The following is a 13,766-nucleotide window of genomic DNA, read 5'->3' on the forward strand; positions in this document are numbered from 1 at the left end:
TTCTCTGATGGCCAGTGATGATGAGCATTTTTTCATGTGTTTTTTGGCTGCATAAATGTCTTCTTTTGAGAAGTGTCTGTTCATATCCTTCGCCCACTTTTTGATGGGGTTGTGTGTTTTTTTCTTGTAAATTTGTTTGAGTTCATTGTAGATTCTGGATATTAGCCCTTTGTCAGATGAGTAGGTTGCAAAAATTTTCTCCCATTTTATAGGTTGCCTGTTGACTCTGATGGTAGTTTCTTTTGCTGTGCAGAAGCTCTTTAGTTTAATGAGATCCCATTTGTCAATTTTCGCTTTTGTTGCCATTGCTTTTGGTGTTTTAGACATGAAGTCCTTGCCCATGCCTATGTCCTGAATGGTAATGCCTAGGTTTTCTTCTAGGATTTTTATGGTTTTAGGTCTAACGTTTAAGTCTTTAATCCATCTTGAATTGATTTTTGTATAAGGTGTAAGGAAGGGATCCAGTTTCAGCTTTCTACATATGGCTAGCCAGTTTTCCCAGCACCATTTATTAAATAGGGAATCCTTTCCCCATTGCTTATTTTTCTCAGGTTTGTCAAATATCAGATAGTTGTAGATATGCGGCATTATTTCTGAGGGCTCTGTTCTGTTCCATTGATCTATATCTCTGTTTTGGTACCAGTACCATGCTGTTTTGGTTACTGTAGCCTTGTAGTATAGTTTGAAGTCAGATAGTGTGATGCCTCCAGCTTTGTTCTTTTGGCTTAGGATTGACTTGGTGATGCGGGCTCTTTTTTGGTTCCATAAAAAGCAATGAAAGTTTATTAGGAACAAAAAGAATGTCCAGGCACAGTTCCTCATGCCTGTAATCCCAACAGTTTGGGAGGCCAAGGTGGGCAGATCATCTGAGATCAGGGGTTCGAGACCAGCTTGGCCAACATGGTGAAACCCTGTCTCTGCTAAAAATACAGGTTAGCCGTCCATGGTGGCATGCACCTATAGTTTCAGCTACTCTGGATGCTGAGGCAAAAGAATCACTTGAACCCGAAAGGTGGAGGTTGCAGTGAGCTGAGATCACATCACTGCACTCCAGCCTGGGCAGAAAAAAAAAAAAAAAAAGAAGAAGAAAAAAGCTAACTAATAAATTACATAGTCCTACTGGTACCTACTTAATAAAATTGATGATGGTGAGTTACAGACCTGGAAACATCTCATTGTATTGTCTTGATAATTGTTTACTCAAAGGAGTTAAAATGACTGTGTTCCTCCCTCCTTCTCTCCTTCATTCCCTCCTTTCCTTCTTTTTTCTTCTTTCTTCCTTTTCCTTCCTCTCTGTTTCCCTCCTCCACTGCCTTTCTCTCTCTCTCTCTCTCTTTCTGAATCAACCTCTTTCTCATTTTTTCCTTATTCTCTTTACACTTGATCTTCACTAAATTGCACAAGTGAGTCAACTTTTACTTCTGGGATGATACTAGAAGAGTTTTCAAAGGAAGAAATTTTTCCTTGGACTTAGGAAGAACAAGTGCCTTCTAGTTAATAATTAATCTCTCAATTGGGTGAATTTTCCTTGGGGTAGGAAAGCTCTGTCTTAGATCTCTTTCCAGGTATGTGCCCATTGTTGGTGGACCCCAAAATTCTTGGCAATTATTCTATTAAAATTCAGGATCAAAACTTATTGTCCAGTGTCATGACTCCTCAGCCTCACCGTTCAAGTCTCAAAGAGCATTGCATTTCCAAAGGTAGGTGAGCCAAACATTGCATTTAGATGTTACAGGCCTAAAGGATCTGTGAGAGGCTTGATTTGAATCTTTTCTAGAATTTTCAGGATTGCTTCAGATAATTCTTTGGGTCAAAGGTAGTTGAGCTGAACAATGGCACTTTGATGTCACAGGCCTAAAGGATCTCTGAAAGGCATGGTTATAATTAGAATATTTTCTAGGATTTTCATGATTGCTTGAGATAATTCTTTTGGTCAAAGAAGCCTTGGTGGATGCAACCTTGTAAGGATTTGTTCCATCAGCCTGGTCTCAGAAACACCATAGGAAATTCCAAATGCATTTAGGTTAGGAATCATGTGAAACTGAAAGAAGAGCCAAAATAAGTGAGATAAACAAAAATCTCACCATTTAAAAAATATTCCTGCTGGCTGGGCACGGTGGCTCATGCCTGTAATCCTAGCACTTTGGGAGGCCAAGGCGGGCAGATCACGTGAGGTCAGGAGTTTGAGACCAGCCTGACCAACATGGAGAAAACCCGTCTCTACTAAAAATACAAAATTAGCCAGGCGTGGTGATGCCTGCCTGTAATCCCAGCTACTCAGGATGCTGAGGCAGGAGAATCACTTGAACCTGGGAGGCAGAGATTGCGGTGAGCCAAGATTGCGCCATTGCACTCAAGCCTGGGCAACAAGAGCAGAATTCGGTCTCAAAAAAAAAAAAAAAAAAAAAAAAACAGTTCCTGCCATGTGATACCATTAAGCAGCAGTGTTATGGAGTGTATGTGTGTGTGTCTGTGTGTATCTGCCAGTGTATGTATGTTACATTATGAATATATGGTAATGATCTTACTCTATCCCTGCATGTGGAGTCATATTCCATGCTGGGATCGAACATTAGACCACTGGGTGACCTGACTGTAGAACTAGCCCACACAGGGTACTTGGCTAGTAGTTTAATTTGCCATGTTCAATGGGTGGTTAGTGATTTATATTGCAGTGCCTACTGGGGCTTGATGAACCTAGACATGATCTGGACTGGCATCCTATGGGGGTAGAGCAAGACGTTTCCAGGTCACGGTGAAATTTGGAGTTTGCTTGGATTTTGGTGAGGCGTAGTCTGTGCATTGGAAATAATGTTGCCTACAGTGAAAACAGGTTTGGTCTGACCAGAAACCAATAAAAGGGGAAATTAATCTTTAGGTACCTTAGGTGATATAAAAGCCTTTGATCTGGTTAGATAATCTTTTTTCATCAGATGATAATATCTTCAACATAAACTGGAAAAAATCTCTATAGTAAATAATTATTTGTCATCCGTTTCTAGGAAAAAAAAAATACTGAATTTTCTCATTCCATGTGACCGAATGTGCTAAGCTAGTCATGGCATGTATGGAAACATTGGCTTATTGTGGAAACATGTCAACCAGGGTTCTGATGGATGCTTTGCTTGTTGTTTTATATAATAAAGGATGATTCCTTAAGGTATGCAAGGATTTAGGCATCCTGGGAAATGAGGTTAATTTATAAGTTACTAGGATATTGTATCTATGTCATCATATGATACACTTGTGTTTAAACAGCCTCAGAGAGAATCCAGTGGTATTTTCAAGAATGGGTGGGCAGACATTAAACACCCGCACAAAATCAAGGGAGAATTTTCAAATGCCGTGCCTCCTCTGTAGGACCCCAGAGGGTCACATCCCCTCTAACTGGAATCACTGCCTTGGTAAGTAGGTGAGAGAGGCTTGAAACTAGGTCTTATAACAGGTTCTTTGTTACGTCATTGCCTCCTTGCTTTGAGGAGTTGCAGTGACCTTTTCTAGGTTAATTTGAGTATCTTCAGTGAAAGAAAAATACATAATAATTGAATGCTTATTAGGTGGTTCCTACCGGCAAAAATGCTGAAAACCACAACAAGCAGTGCAAATGCTATCTAAGTGATAAGGCAGTTCAGAAGAGAGAAAGAAGAAAACAAGATCACAGGATGCTTTTCAATAAAAGTACACTTTGAACTAGGTCTTAGAAAATGGTGAGATATGGTTTGATTAAAGTCCATGCTTGGCAACAACTTGAGGTGAAAGGTGGAAGAATCAAGAGTCGATACCAAGAGGGTAGATCAAATTATATATATGTATGTGTGCATACATGTGTGTGTGCGTATATATATGTATGTATATAATTTATTTATTTACTTTTTGAGATGGAGTTTTGCTCTTGTTGCCCAGGCTGGAGTGCAATGGCATGGTCTTGGCTCAGTGCAACCTCTGCCTCCCAGGTTCAAGTGATTCTCTTGCCTCGGCCTCCTGAGTAGCTGGGATTACAGGCATCCACCACCACGCCCAGCAAATTTTTGTATTGTTAGTAGAGACAGGGTTTCACCATGTTGGCCAGGCTAGTCTCGAACTCCTGACCTCAGGTGATCTGTCCGCCTTGGCCTCCCAAAGTGCTGGGTTACAGGTGTGAGCCACTGCACCCGGGCCAAATAGTATATATTTTAGAAAGCAAGAAGCAGTGGAAAATAGAGTGGATCCGATCAGATGGAGCCAGGTCACAGAGGACCTCTGGAAAATAGACAGTTTTTCATGATAATAAATATGGAATAATTGAACATTTTTGAACAAGATGAGTGGCCTAAAGTATCTAGGAAACACAGTCTGCATTGTGTCTAAGTTAGATGTGAGCAGAGAGATTATGGGGAGGTTTCTGAGATGAGTTGAGATAACTACAAGAGCCATTGCAAGGGGGGAAAAAAGCAAATTCCAACAGGACTAAATTTATAGAGAGAGGAAAAGAAAGCTCTAAACTGAAAAAGTACAAGATTTGGACCCTAAGCCTTTAGGAAAATGGAGGTGATGTTTCTACTATACATAGGAAAAGTAGAAGGAAGATCCAAGATATTGAGAAGAAGCTGGAACTTGATTTGCGTCCTGAAGCAATGTAGACAGCCTAGGGACCAGGAAGCACAGGGGCTCAAAATCGAAAAGGAGCATGGGAAGGGGACAGAGCTATGGGAACCTGCATGTGACTCCAAGGGAAAACATTATCTTTGAAACCATGAGACTGCTGATGTTCTTAAGAGAGAAGGTGCAGAGGGAAAAGGCCAAGCAAGAAACAAGTTGATAAAGCTAAAAGGACATTGGGTTGAGAGAGAGGTGAACGAATGCATATCACAGGTGGAAAGAGAGTCATTTTCCAGAAAGAGAATGTAGTTGGTTTCATTAAAAGTAGAAGGAGGAATAGATGTAAGGGTCACTATGCACGTACTTGTGCAAGTGCGTGTGTATGTGTGTGTATATGTGTAGGGGATGAGAGCTAGCATTCACTAAAAGCACTTGTTATGTGTCTGGTGTTTTTCTATGAATTTTGCATGTAATTCAGTTTATCTGTTTACTTAGCACTAACTCAACTCTTCTCCACTAACCTGGAAACCAGGATATTTCACTATTACTATTTCCTTATAATAGGCAAGCAATACATTCTGAAATGCTTTTGACCTGTGGATCGGTTGGAAAGTAAATCTGTGGATCCAGGATCCTTCCCACTTCAGATTTTGCTGCCCATTCAGTCCTTTTGGCAGGTGTTAATTACTGCAGCTTCTTCAGGGTCTCTCCTTGCCCTGCTCCCCAGAACACAGTGGATACTCTGATAAATGATATCACAGCACCCTCTACTTCTTCCTTCTAACATATTTCCTAATTTTCAGCAAATGATTTTAGGTTTAATGTCTCTCCCCTGAGAATACATAAACGTCATTAGAATATGGAGTCTCCAACTCCTGGGCTCAAGTGATCCACCCGCATCAGCCCCACAAAGTGCTGAGATTATAGACATAAGCCATTGTGCCTGGCCCATCATTTGTTGTTTAATGTCTATGTTTAGTGCATAGACTGTGCAGTCCCTTAGGGCAATATTGGGATTTTGGTCACAACTCTCTGGCAAGTTCCTGGCACATAGTAGGCATAAAATACATAGATGCCGAATGTTGAATAAGTGACTAAATTCATTTTATTTGAGAAGAACTAAAACTTAAATAATGAAAACAATTGTCTAAGATCATCCACCTAGCAGAGTCAGATTCAAAATTAGCTCTAAGTCCAAACCTTGTTTATTGTCTTTTATTGTTTTCCTCTAAATCAGAAGTACAGAGAAAACACTATTTGATTTGCCAAGAAAGAAAACTATTAGTTCCCTTAGGAGAATAATATTAATAGAGAGGTGAAGCATTGTTGAATAGGTGGAAACAGGACTGAGAGAGGAAAGGTGCATATGGGTGAGAGTGTATGAGTCTGTGTGTAAGTAGGCGTAAGCTTACTCATTCTGTGTGTCTGCATGTTGTGTCTGAGAGGGGTTGGGAGTGGAGGAGTGGAAGGCAATTGATGGAAACTGAAGTTGGCAGTGAACCATTCATGCAATGCAGATATAGTCAATGCTTTTCTCTGAAGTGCGATTCATATAGAAATGGCATAAGGATAGTGCACCTCCCCAGCGTGAGCAACACATTTTCTTTTCTTCCAACAGAATTGGGCACATTCTGGTTCTCTGGCACGCGTGTCAGTTCTCAGTACCGTAGTTATGTCATATTATTTAAAGCGAGTTGTTCGATGAGTTTAATTTTTAGGTCAAGTTTATAAAGAAAGGCTTTTTGAAAAGCACTTGTTTATTTATTAGGCAAAGACTGAATGTGGAGAACCTTAGGTTTCTAATTTGTAAGTTGAGGGTATTGATAGCTAACTCCGTAGCTCCAAAGAGAGTTCTTAGGATTAGAGATAATTTAGGTGTAACTCCTCACAGAAGCTGGAATGTACTAGGCACTCAAAAACCAACAGCTCATACTGACGTTTGTGATAAAGTATAAATGTCCATTTTTCTTTCTATGACTTGTTTTTCCTTCGTCAAATATCTTCAAATATGTCTTTAAATTAATCATCTCTACCTCCCAAATATCCTGTACTTTCTGGATGAAGGGAACTCTTTCAGTCCTCAAACTGTAATCTCTAAAGCATCCTGCCAGTGGCCTAGGCAGCTAATTTGGGCTCCTCAAATTAGAGAAGAGGTAGGAGAAAGCTTTTTAAGTTGGAAAAATAATATTATGAAAGATAGCAAAAGTCTTGGAAGACAGTTATAAAATTTAATGAAAATCAAGATGAGTTGAAGAAATGTTACATTGAAAACATGATGATAGTATTCATGGAAGGAAGGAAAACAGAACATTTGGAGAAGGGAGAGAAGACATTTTAGGACACAGAAATCCTATGGACCAAAGCTAAAAGTGAAACATTCAAAATAGTCATGGTACTTGCTTGTTCTCCTAATGGGTTGTTGTTGCTCCAGGGATGACTCCATAGAAACCAACCCTAAGTGGGGTAAAATGTGCAAAGGCACAAGGCCTGTGCTTCTGAGAGTTGTTCCCCAGAAGCCGATCTGGGTATAAAGCTCCTTTTAGAGTCAACTGCCATGAAAGTGTTTTATCACCTGCTACTTATTAGCAATCAGGAGCATTTTGTATTTTCCAAGAATAAGTAGCGAAACAAACAGAAAGACTGAAAAGCCACTTCATTATTCCAGACGTCAGTCAGCTAATATTGTGTCTTTTTCCGCTTGTTTCCAGAGCCTAAAGTAAGCTGCAAATTAGGCCGGTCTGCGTCGACGTCAGGTGTGCCTCCTCCATCAGTCACTCCTCTCAGGCAAAGCAGTGACCTGCAACAGAGCCAGGTACCATCATCGTTAGCCAATCGTGATTGACTTCGTGTGATGCAACTTGCCAAATGCTTCCCACCTCTGTCTGTCCTGTTGCTGTAGACAACTTTCGCATTTGCTTTTATTTTTCTATGTGTGTATGGGTTAGGGGATGCGGGGGATGAGTTCTGGCAGTCTGTGTTTTCATTTGAAAAAGAATGTCTTTCTTCCTTGTGATTGGTGGTGAAACTTTCTTTGCTGTTTGTTACCAAATCGTTTTTGTCTCTGGTTTCCATCATTCTGTAATATAAATGTAGTAAACTTGTACTATATGTATTGGCTTAGTGGTTCTTTTTTAAATTCTTTCTCTCTTTCATGTTTTGTGTACTTTTATACTGTCTCTGAAAATTTATCAATATTTGATAAATTTATCTACTTTGTTTTATGTAGATTTCTTTTTAAATGTTTTGTCCAGAACACTCGCACAGATGTTGTCAGTGAATTTGTACATATTTCTTAGCTCTTATCCTATTATACTGTAATATTTCTGGTGGTTTTATTTTTATTTAGCTTGGAGCATGACTGTAAGACACTGTTGAATATTGATGTCCTTATAAATATTCATATCCCGATTCATTTGGATTGAGTATGGCAGCTAGTCTTTCTTCTTTCTTAGGCTATAGAGACAAATTGACTGGCCAGATAATCTAGATATTTAACAAAAACTGCAGATTAATAAGGCAACCTTTAAGTAAATGACTTTTCTCTCTTATACCAACAATATCAGAAATGTTCTCAGAAAGGGAATGTAAGTGTTCATGCATGGTAAATGAGATCTCAATTATCACTTGGAGAAAAGAGACAAGAAATAAAGGCATAAACTGAAATATCATTTAATCCTTTACAGCATAATATGTTGCTCTGATGTTCGTTTGGGTACGTGGTTGTGGATGGGGAATTAGTATGGGGAAAAATCACTACACATAAATGTCCTATCTTTAGCTCACCCAATAGGAATTCAATACATTGACTTAATTTGTGAGGCTTAATTGTCGTTACTGTTAAGTATTATAGGTGTTAAGTAGGGTGGTGTCATTCTGGAGTGTTTTCTCTCTGCTTCCTAGCTTCAATCTTTGCATTCATGAAACTCTTCTGAAATAGTAACTTATAAAACACTGATGATACCTCCAAGGGAAGTGCCCATTACTGATGAGCAAATTACATATTCATCTATTATTTTAAATGTCAGGCTATTTTAAAAACATAACTAAGTAGAATAATTGTGTTTTCTTCTAATGAGAGACATTGCACCTCTTAGTGTTTTTGTCTGACTTAAATATGCAAAAGAGTTGATTTATAAATATATGAGGTATCTGCAAATACAAGAAATGAGAGGCTTCTCTCAAGGGTATCTCAAGTACCATTTAGAATTTCTTGTGTCTTAATTTAAAATTTAAATGCCTTTATATAAATGTTAAACGCCTTTATAACTAAATGTACCAACTCAAACACTTTTTGGATATAAAAGAAGTAGAAACAGTAAGACACTGAATAAAATAAATAAGATAAACTGCCAACTTAGCTGATTAAAGCTATTCCAAAAATATTGTACTTACCAACATTTAAAGCTTAAAAACATTGGGTACTGAAAGAAGAGAAGTTTAGCTAATTGGCAGAGGATTGCACTAATACAATCAAGTTTTCAAGTTTATGACCCTTGCTAGTATATTACCTTCAATATTTCAGAGATGTTTTGTATTATTTGTTTTGTTTTGCTTTTTTCCTAGTTGTCTTTATAGCTGTTTCACCCTAAGCCTCTTCAAACTCTCAATGAAAGCAGGTTCTTGGGATAAACTTCCAGAATAGAGACAAGGTATACCCTTTGTGCCTTTGCATTATCAACTCTTTGTTCACCTGATGGGAAGTTCTTCATTTTTCAAAATGTAGCAAGGGAGAAAGCCCAGGACGCCTTTATATGCTGTTAGTTTCCTTACCTGCTGATAGAGATTCTGACACACAGTCAAATCATACATGGGCTGTCAGAGCTATAAATTAGAAGCCTGGCCTCTAGGCTTCTCCTCTGTGGCTTATAGCCAGTTGTAATATACATGCATTCCTATACTCTAGAGATGAAGTGGTAAGCATAGCTCATATGAACACTGCTCTGAACTCCTCTGACTTAGCATTCAACTTAAGTCAAGAAATACTTATTGGCTGGGCGTGGTGGCTCACGCCTGTAATCCCAGCACTCTGGGAGGCAGAGGTGGGTGGATCACAAGGTCAGGAGATTGAGACCATCCTGGCTAACACGGTGAGACCCCATATCTACTAAAAATACAAAAAATTAGCCAGGTGTGGTGGCGGGCGCCTGTAGTCCCAGCTACTTGGGAGGCTGAAGCAGGAGAATGTGGTGAACCTGGGAGGTGGAGCTTGCAGTGAGCTGAGATCACGCCACTGCACTCCAGCCTGGGTGACAGAGCGAGACTCCATCTCAAAAAGAAAAAGAAAAAGAAAAAAAAAACTTATTAAAAGTCCTTTTCTCACCTACTTCCCATGCCCTCAACCATAGTCTTGACTAAGATGTCTGTTTAAATTACAACTAGGACGGCACTGCCCTGTGCTCAGGCATGCAAGACAATGGTGGAAAAACATGTAAAACTGTTGAATCTAACAATGACTACTCATACCTAAACAAGGATAGGGAACACCTAGCACTATCAAACAAACAATCCCTCTGGTCACTTTTTAGGCAGTTTTTGCAACACCAAGACTCCTGGTAGTTATTAAAACCCAGAATTCTTAATAGGAGATTAATAGACTTCTTACTAGGAAAATCATTGGAATTCATGTGATCTATTTAAAACAAACAAAAGGCCAGGTGCGGTGGCTCACACCTGTAATCCCCACATTTTGGGAGGCCGAGGCAGGTGGATCACCTGACTTTAGGAGTTTGAGACCAGCCTGGCCAACATGGTGAAACCCCATCTGTACTAAAAATACAAAAAATTAGCTGGACGTGGTGGCACACACCTGTAATCCCAGCTACTTGGGAGGCTGAGGCAGGAGGATCGCTTAAACCCAGGAGGCAGAGGTTGCAGTGAGCTGAGATTGTGCCACTGCATTCCACCCTGGGCAACAGAGTTAGACTCCATCTCAAAAAAATAAAATAAAACAAAAAATAAATAAAACAAACAAAATCAGTCACTCACCTCTAAATAATTCCAGTGGTGCTTGTCTATGGAGGAATCTGGCCTTACGAATGCTGTGACATTTCAGCCACATTATGGGACATTACCCTTCGTACAAAAAGACCTGTGTTACTTCTCAGATTGTTGTTGTCATCCCATCTCTGTTCAGTTTTCTTGGTCCTGGTTTGTCACTCACCGTTTCGTGTCATGGTTGGAGCTGTCTAAGAAATGTTGTAGGTGGAGTTAGGTGGAAGTGCTCGACATCACTAAGGCAGAGATTCACAGAGGTGACCAAAGTGACTGGTCTCCATTCCCCATGGGCCTGGGGCCAATAGTGACAGCCCACCACCAGAGGTGGTGTATAAACAAAGGGGAAGGTATGTTTGCTTGCCTTTGAAATCAGTTTTAGCTTCAGGTAACTACAGCAGACACACGATCTGTAGAAATGTATAATTGTATTTGACTGGAACTTCAAAATATGTAAGAGAAAATGAGAAACTCTGGGAAAAAGTATGAGTTCTAAAGCATTTAGAGTTTGCCCCAAAACACATATTATTCTCTGACACTCAGAGAGATAAAAATAAGATTTTATTCTTTCTTAATTTGCTCCTGAGTAAATAGACTAGACATGGGGCAATTACAGACATTTTCTTGGAACTTCCTTGTAATGCAGCCACGTTTCTGCATTTACCTTCGTAGAAATCTTTGGAAATCAGACTGAATTTTTGTGCCTACCATTAGAAAGTTAACTTATTTTCTTAGTTAAAAAAAGTCAAACTGCACAGGAGTCATGTATTATACTTGGAGCACGTTACTTTCTCTTTTGTATTCTCTGTAATAGAGTAGAAAGCCATGTACTCAGAAGAAAGAGATGTGAATGCTCTTAAACACAGCAGATGGTGATGCTCATGTGATTCCTCCATCTCTGGCTGATCTCAGCCTCCTTCTTCAGTGACCCCATTGGAAACAGTGCCATCTATACTCTTGCTGCACAGGTGATGCTATAGCAGCTGCTGCACAGGCCATATCAAACCATGCTTTCCTGCAAGAATGGAGCAGCTAAGATGTGTCTCCAAACAGAACTGCAGCTTTCCTTGGAAAAATGTTCCCAAGACATGTTTGAATTTGTTTTTCTAGGAAGGAAGGAAATGAGAGCCACAACCTCCACTACACAGACACACACACACACACACACACACACATACACACATACACACACACAAACACAATCTCACACATTCACTCACAAACACATTTTTTTTTACAGCAGATTCTCATGTCAAGGAATTACAAAGCTAAGAGTGACCCAAGTGTTGAACTGAAACCTCAACTTCTTCAGAGGCTTGTTTATCACACTAAACTGAATTATCTCTGATCATCCTTGATTTGGGGGAGGGAGGTAGGAAAAGGTCACTTGTAATTTCCTTTGGACACACATTCCAAAGTTTGACAGACCAAATCTCTTTAGAAACCTACACAGAGTGCTTAGAAACCACATAGTGCTTTGCCTCTGAAGCCATGATCTCTGTGGGTCCTGTGTTTCATGATACCTGCGTCCTCACCACCCAGGACAAAACTTGCCCAGCCCAGTCCCTTCTGTATACTTAATAGCTGTTATCCAGGCTACTAAGCCCCGTTCCTTTCAACTTGTCTCTTCGGGATTACTCAGCAAATGCTTATTCCTTTTCATAGCAGCCCCCTGGCCTCTCACCAAGCTCCTAACTTCCCCTTTGCTTGACGACCTTGCAGGAGAATGAGAGTCTTCCCGGGCTGCCTCTGGAGCAGATACAGGTTCTCTCTTTCCATGGGCTCCACAGCTATGTCATTATGTCAGCACCGGCTGGCAATCCTGGATAATGGAACATGTTAGGGGGTCCATAGCTTGATGCATATCTAGAGTGTATTTCTGAACATGCTCAGATGCCAGAATTGTTTTCTACAGACTTAAAAAAAGAAGATAGACAACCCAAAATAGGGATGTGGGGTCAGTACATGTGAAGACCAGGGTGAAGGACTTAGGTGAATTTCTTTGCAGGGACTGTGCTCAGTTCAGAGGTCTTCCTCCAATGCCCAGCGCAAAGTGAGGCCCTCAGTCATCATTTGTTGACTTACTCAACACCTCTCTCTATAAACATCTTTCTGTATATGCGCTTCAAAAAATCTTTTCTCAAACAATTTGATTTTGTTCCTGTTCTTCAGTCCTTAATATTTCCAAAGCAGGGTCTGTGAGTTCTGAGCTTTCATTGAACTTTCTAGATAGTACATTTGCACATAAAACATGCCTGGGAGCCTGGAGAGTGTGAGAAAGGCTAACAACAAAGGGAGCCAGGAGAGTAAGGCCTAGAGTGTGAAATGAGAAATCTAATTCCTTTTTTTTTTTTTTTTTTTTTTTTTGAGACAGAGTTTCACTCTTGTTGCCTAGGCTGGCGTGCAATGATGCGATCTCAGCTCATTGCAACCTCCGCCTCCAAGTTCAACTGATTCTCCTGCCTCAGACTCCTGTGTAGCAGAGATTACAGGCGTCTACCACCACACCAGGCTAAATTTTTTGTATTTTTAGTAGAGATGGGGTTTCACCATGTTGGCCAGGCTGGTCTCAAACTTCTGACCTTGTGATCCACCTGCCTCAGCCTCCCAAAGTGCTGGGATTACAGGCGTGAGCCACTGCGCCCAGCAGGAAATCTAATTTCATCTCCTGGGTGCCCACCCCAACTCTGAATAACCTGACCTTAAAGGCTGCAAAGCTCCATCCTCATTTAATTTGTGCCTGCAATAGAATCAAGCAGAAAAACAAAAACAAGTCCTAAGGGCAATATGGGAAACCTCTTTCAATTTTGCTGTGAACCTAAAACTGCTCTAAAAAAAAAAAAAAAAAAAAAAAAGGAAAAGGAAAGTAAAAACAAAAACCAAAACACCGTAAAATGTAAGAGTAGAAAAACTTCAAAAATATTTTCTCTTTACAATTCTCAGGCCACTATGAGCATAGAGATGACTTGTTTTGCCAAAGTCATGCACGCTTTAGTTTAGCCCCTTGTCCTATAGACCAGGGACATTTTACCTGATCAGTTGGATACACTGTCAAGTGTTTCCTACTTTGAGACTAAGGTTTTACAGTCCACAGGAGAAAGCAGTGCTGGGAATGAGATAGCCACAGAATATGTAGTTGGAGAGCATGTGCCACCCTCACTCTGTGTGACCAACGGCCCCTTCTCTATAATGTGCTG

The 13,766-nt window shown here is 40.1% G+C and overlaps 1 protein-coding gene across 6 annotated transcripts in view; it reads left to right on the forward strand.

Annotated features, from left to right (window-relative positions):
- NYAP2 (neuronal tyrosine-phosphorylated phosphoinositide-3-kinase adaptor 2) overlaps nt 1–13,766 on the forward strand; it is a 331,171-nt gene that overhangs the window by 245,176 nt on the left and 72,229 nt on the right. For 5 of the 6 annotated variants that reach the window (XM_014344092.4, XM_055109151.2, XM_034955291.4 and 2 more), the window contains one exon: nt 7,287–7,390. In XM_014344092.4, the coding sequence (XP_014199578.1) occupies nt 7,287–7,390 (104 nt within the window). Of the gene's footprint in view, nt 1–7,286; nt 7,391–11,383; nt 13,473–13,766 lie in introns of those variants that run through there. The other variant, XM_034955293.3, reaches the window with a different exon arrangement.

This window comes from Pan paniscus, chromosome 13 (genome assembly GCF_029289425.2).
Source record: "Pan paniscus chromosome 13, NHGRI_mPanPan1-v2.0_pri, whole genome shotgun sequence".
Classification (NCBI taxonomy): domain Eukaryota; kingdom Metazoa; phylum Chordata; class Mammalia; order Primates; family Hominidae; genus Pan; species Pan paniscus.